The sequence below is a fragment of the Trypanosoma rangeli genome (genome assembly GCF_003719475.1).
Source record: "Trypanosoma rangeli strain AM80 chromosome Unknown Tra_15.4_contig_00434, whole genome shotgun sequence".
Lineage (NCBI taxonomy): Eukaryota > Euglenozoa > Kinetoplastea > Trypanosomatida > Trypanosomatidae > Trypanosoma > Trypanosoma rangeli.
In genome coordinates, this window is record NW_021706179.1 from 3162 (window position 1) to 5095 (window position 1934).

A 1934-nucleotide genomic window follows, 5' to 3' on the forward strand; every position below is an offset into this window, starting at 1 on the left:
GGTGTCGGGGTCTTCGCCGGCTTCATCATCGCCGGCTTCGTCATCGCCAAAGGTGCGCCTGGCTGATGAACCCGACAACGGTAGCATGGCTGGCGGTGGATCCGAAAACACCAGCGCGATTCTTGCGAAGGACGCACCCAGCATTTCTCTTTCTGGTGACAGCTCCGTTGCTTTCGACAACCTTACACGTGTGAGGCCCGATTCAGGAAGCGGTGACGGCACGGTGCGTGGGTGTGTGTCTCGGCTGTTTCTGCTGCTATTGGGGCTATGGGGCTTTGCGGCCCTGTGCTGAGTGGACCCCGGTGGAGGGGTGTTTGTGCTTCTACTGAGAGCATCTCCGTTTCTCCACCTACTTTTTAAACTAAATAAAGTCTCATGTAGACATACATTTTGTTTTATTTTCCGCTTTTTTTGAAATTTACGCAAGACGTTTTTTTTTTTCTTGGGCACACAAATTGCGCTCTCCCCTCAGCACTAGCACAGCGCAATCCTCATGTATTTATTTTATTTCGTCCATTTTTGTTTGTTATGTTGTTTGTTTGTAGCAATGACTGGAGACCAGTCACTGAATTTTTTTTTGTGTGTATCTGTTCAGTATATTGTTGGTTGATTGATTTGTGGATGTGTTATTTTGTTGGTTTGCCGGTTGTTGTTTTGTCGGTTCGTTCTTGGCGACGGCGTTGAGTTTGCGCGTTTGCATGGCAGGGGGAGTTGCTTGACTGCGTCTCTGCACTGCGGTCGCCGCAGGAGGAACCGGGGCTCTCTCTTTTACGTCCTGGTTTGTGGTGGGTGCGGACGTGTGCCACGGTGCTGGCTGACGCGCAGGCCACTGAATTCATTTGAAAATACACGAATAAAAACAACTAACCGCTTCCGTTGGGCGGCTGCGGACGCTCTCGGCATTGTGTGTTCGCCGATAGGAAAAAGGAATAAAGGAAGGAATGAAGGCCACAGCGACACACCGCAGTTCCCTGTGAAAGTTAAACGGTGTCTGGACACCGGGGGCCTCTCGGTGGTTGAAACGATTATATCATTAAGTTTTTATATGCGGCCAAAATGTGAGTGGAACTGTGGGGATCACACAGGGGCCTTCCACGACATTTTTGTTTTTGTTTTGTGAAAACGTCTTAAGGAGTAAAGTAATTTTTGTTGCTGGTAAAGCTTTTTTCTTGTGTGTTGCCACTGCCCGTGCTGCGGTGCCATTTTGAGTCTTAGTCATCGAGTTTTTCTATCTTTGCCTCCTGCATCTCTTCTGTGTGTGTATGTGCGTCCTCACACGCTTTGCTCTTCTTCCTTCTTTTTTATTTTTGTATCTCCAGGCACACACACACACGGTATATATATTGCAGTGTGCGTAGAGTGATGCTTTCGTAGTTGGTGCCGGCAGTGCCGCCTGTGCTGCTGTCTTCGATGGGGATGAAGGGAAGAGAGAGACAAAGGGGGAGGAGGTGCGTTGTGGGTCATTCTCCCTTCCCTTGCGGGTGCGGGGCGCTGCGTGTGGTGGTGTCGCTTTGAGTGGCGTCATGTCCCGTGCACGGTGTGGTGTGGCTGCTCCGTCGGTGGTGGGTGCGGAGTCTTCTGTGCGCGTGGACTTGGTGGGCCGTCGTCTTTTTGTTCCTTCTCTCTGCTTTCACTTTTTTCCGCTCCCCTTTTTGCAACCTCTGCTTCCCTTCCTCGCCTTCTTGTTTTTTTTTTTCCGTGTCATCCTCGGAGCTTACCGACTCCTGCGACTCTGCTGCTGCTGCTACGACGGATGGTGACGGCTACTGTGCGGCGCCGTGCTGTGTGCGCCCTGACGGTCCTCCGTCTGCGGGGCAGCGGCGGGGCGTAGTGGCGGTGCGTCGCCAGCAAGTACGTTGGTGGAGGTGTCGTGGTCGGGTAATGACAAAGAGTTGGGTTGGCGTGTTTGTGGCTAGAGGAAACGGACAAATTAT

The 1934-nt window shown here is 51.7% G+C and overlaps 1 protein-coding gene across 1 annotated transcript in view, besides 3 other annotated features; it reads left to right on the forward strand.

Annotated features, from left to right (window-relative positions):
- Nucleotides 1–66, forward strand: part of TraAM80_08573 (trans-sialidase) — a gene marked incomplete at both ends in the record, with an annotated part of 1218 nt that extends 1152 nt beyond the window's left edge. Inside the window, one exon of the mRNA XM_029385316.1 lies at nucleotides 1–66. This exon is cut by the window's left edge and continues 1152 nt beyond it. Within this exon, the coding sequence (XP_029234828.1) occupies nucleotides 1–66 (66 nt within the window).
- A 452-nt stretch (nucleotides 67–518) lies between these two features.
- Nucleotides 519–543: a microsatellite.
- A 375-nt stretch (nucleotides 544–918) lies between these two features.
- Nucleotides 919–948: a sequence feature (GA-rich).
- Nucleotides 949–1721: 773 nt separating this feature from the next.
- Nucleotides 1722–1784: a microsatellite.
- The last annotated feature ends 150 nt before the right edge of the window (nucleotides 1785–1934 follow it).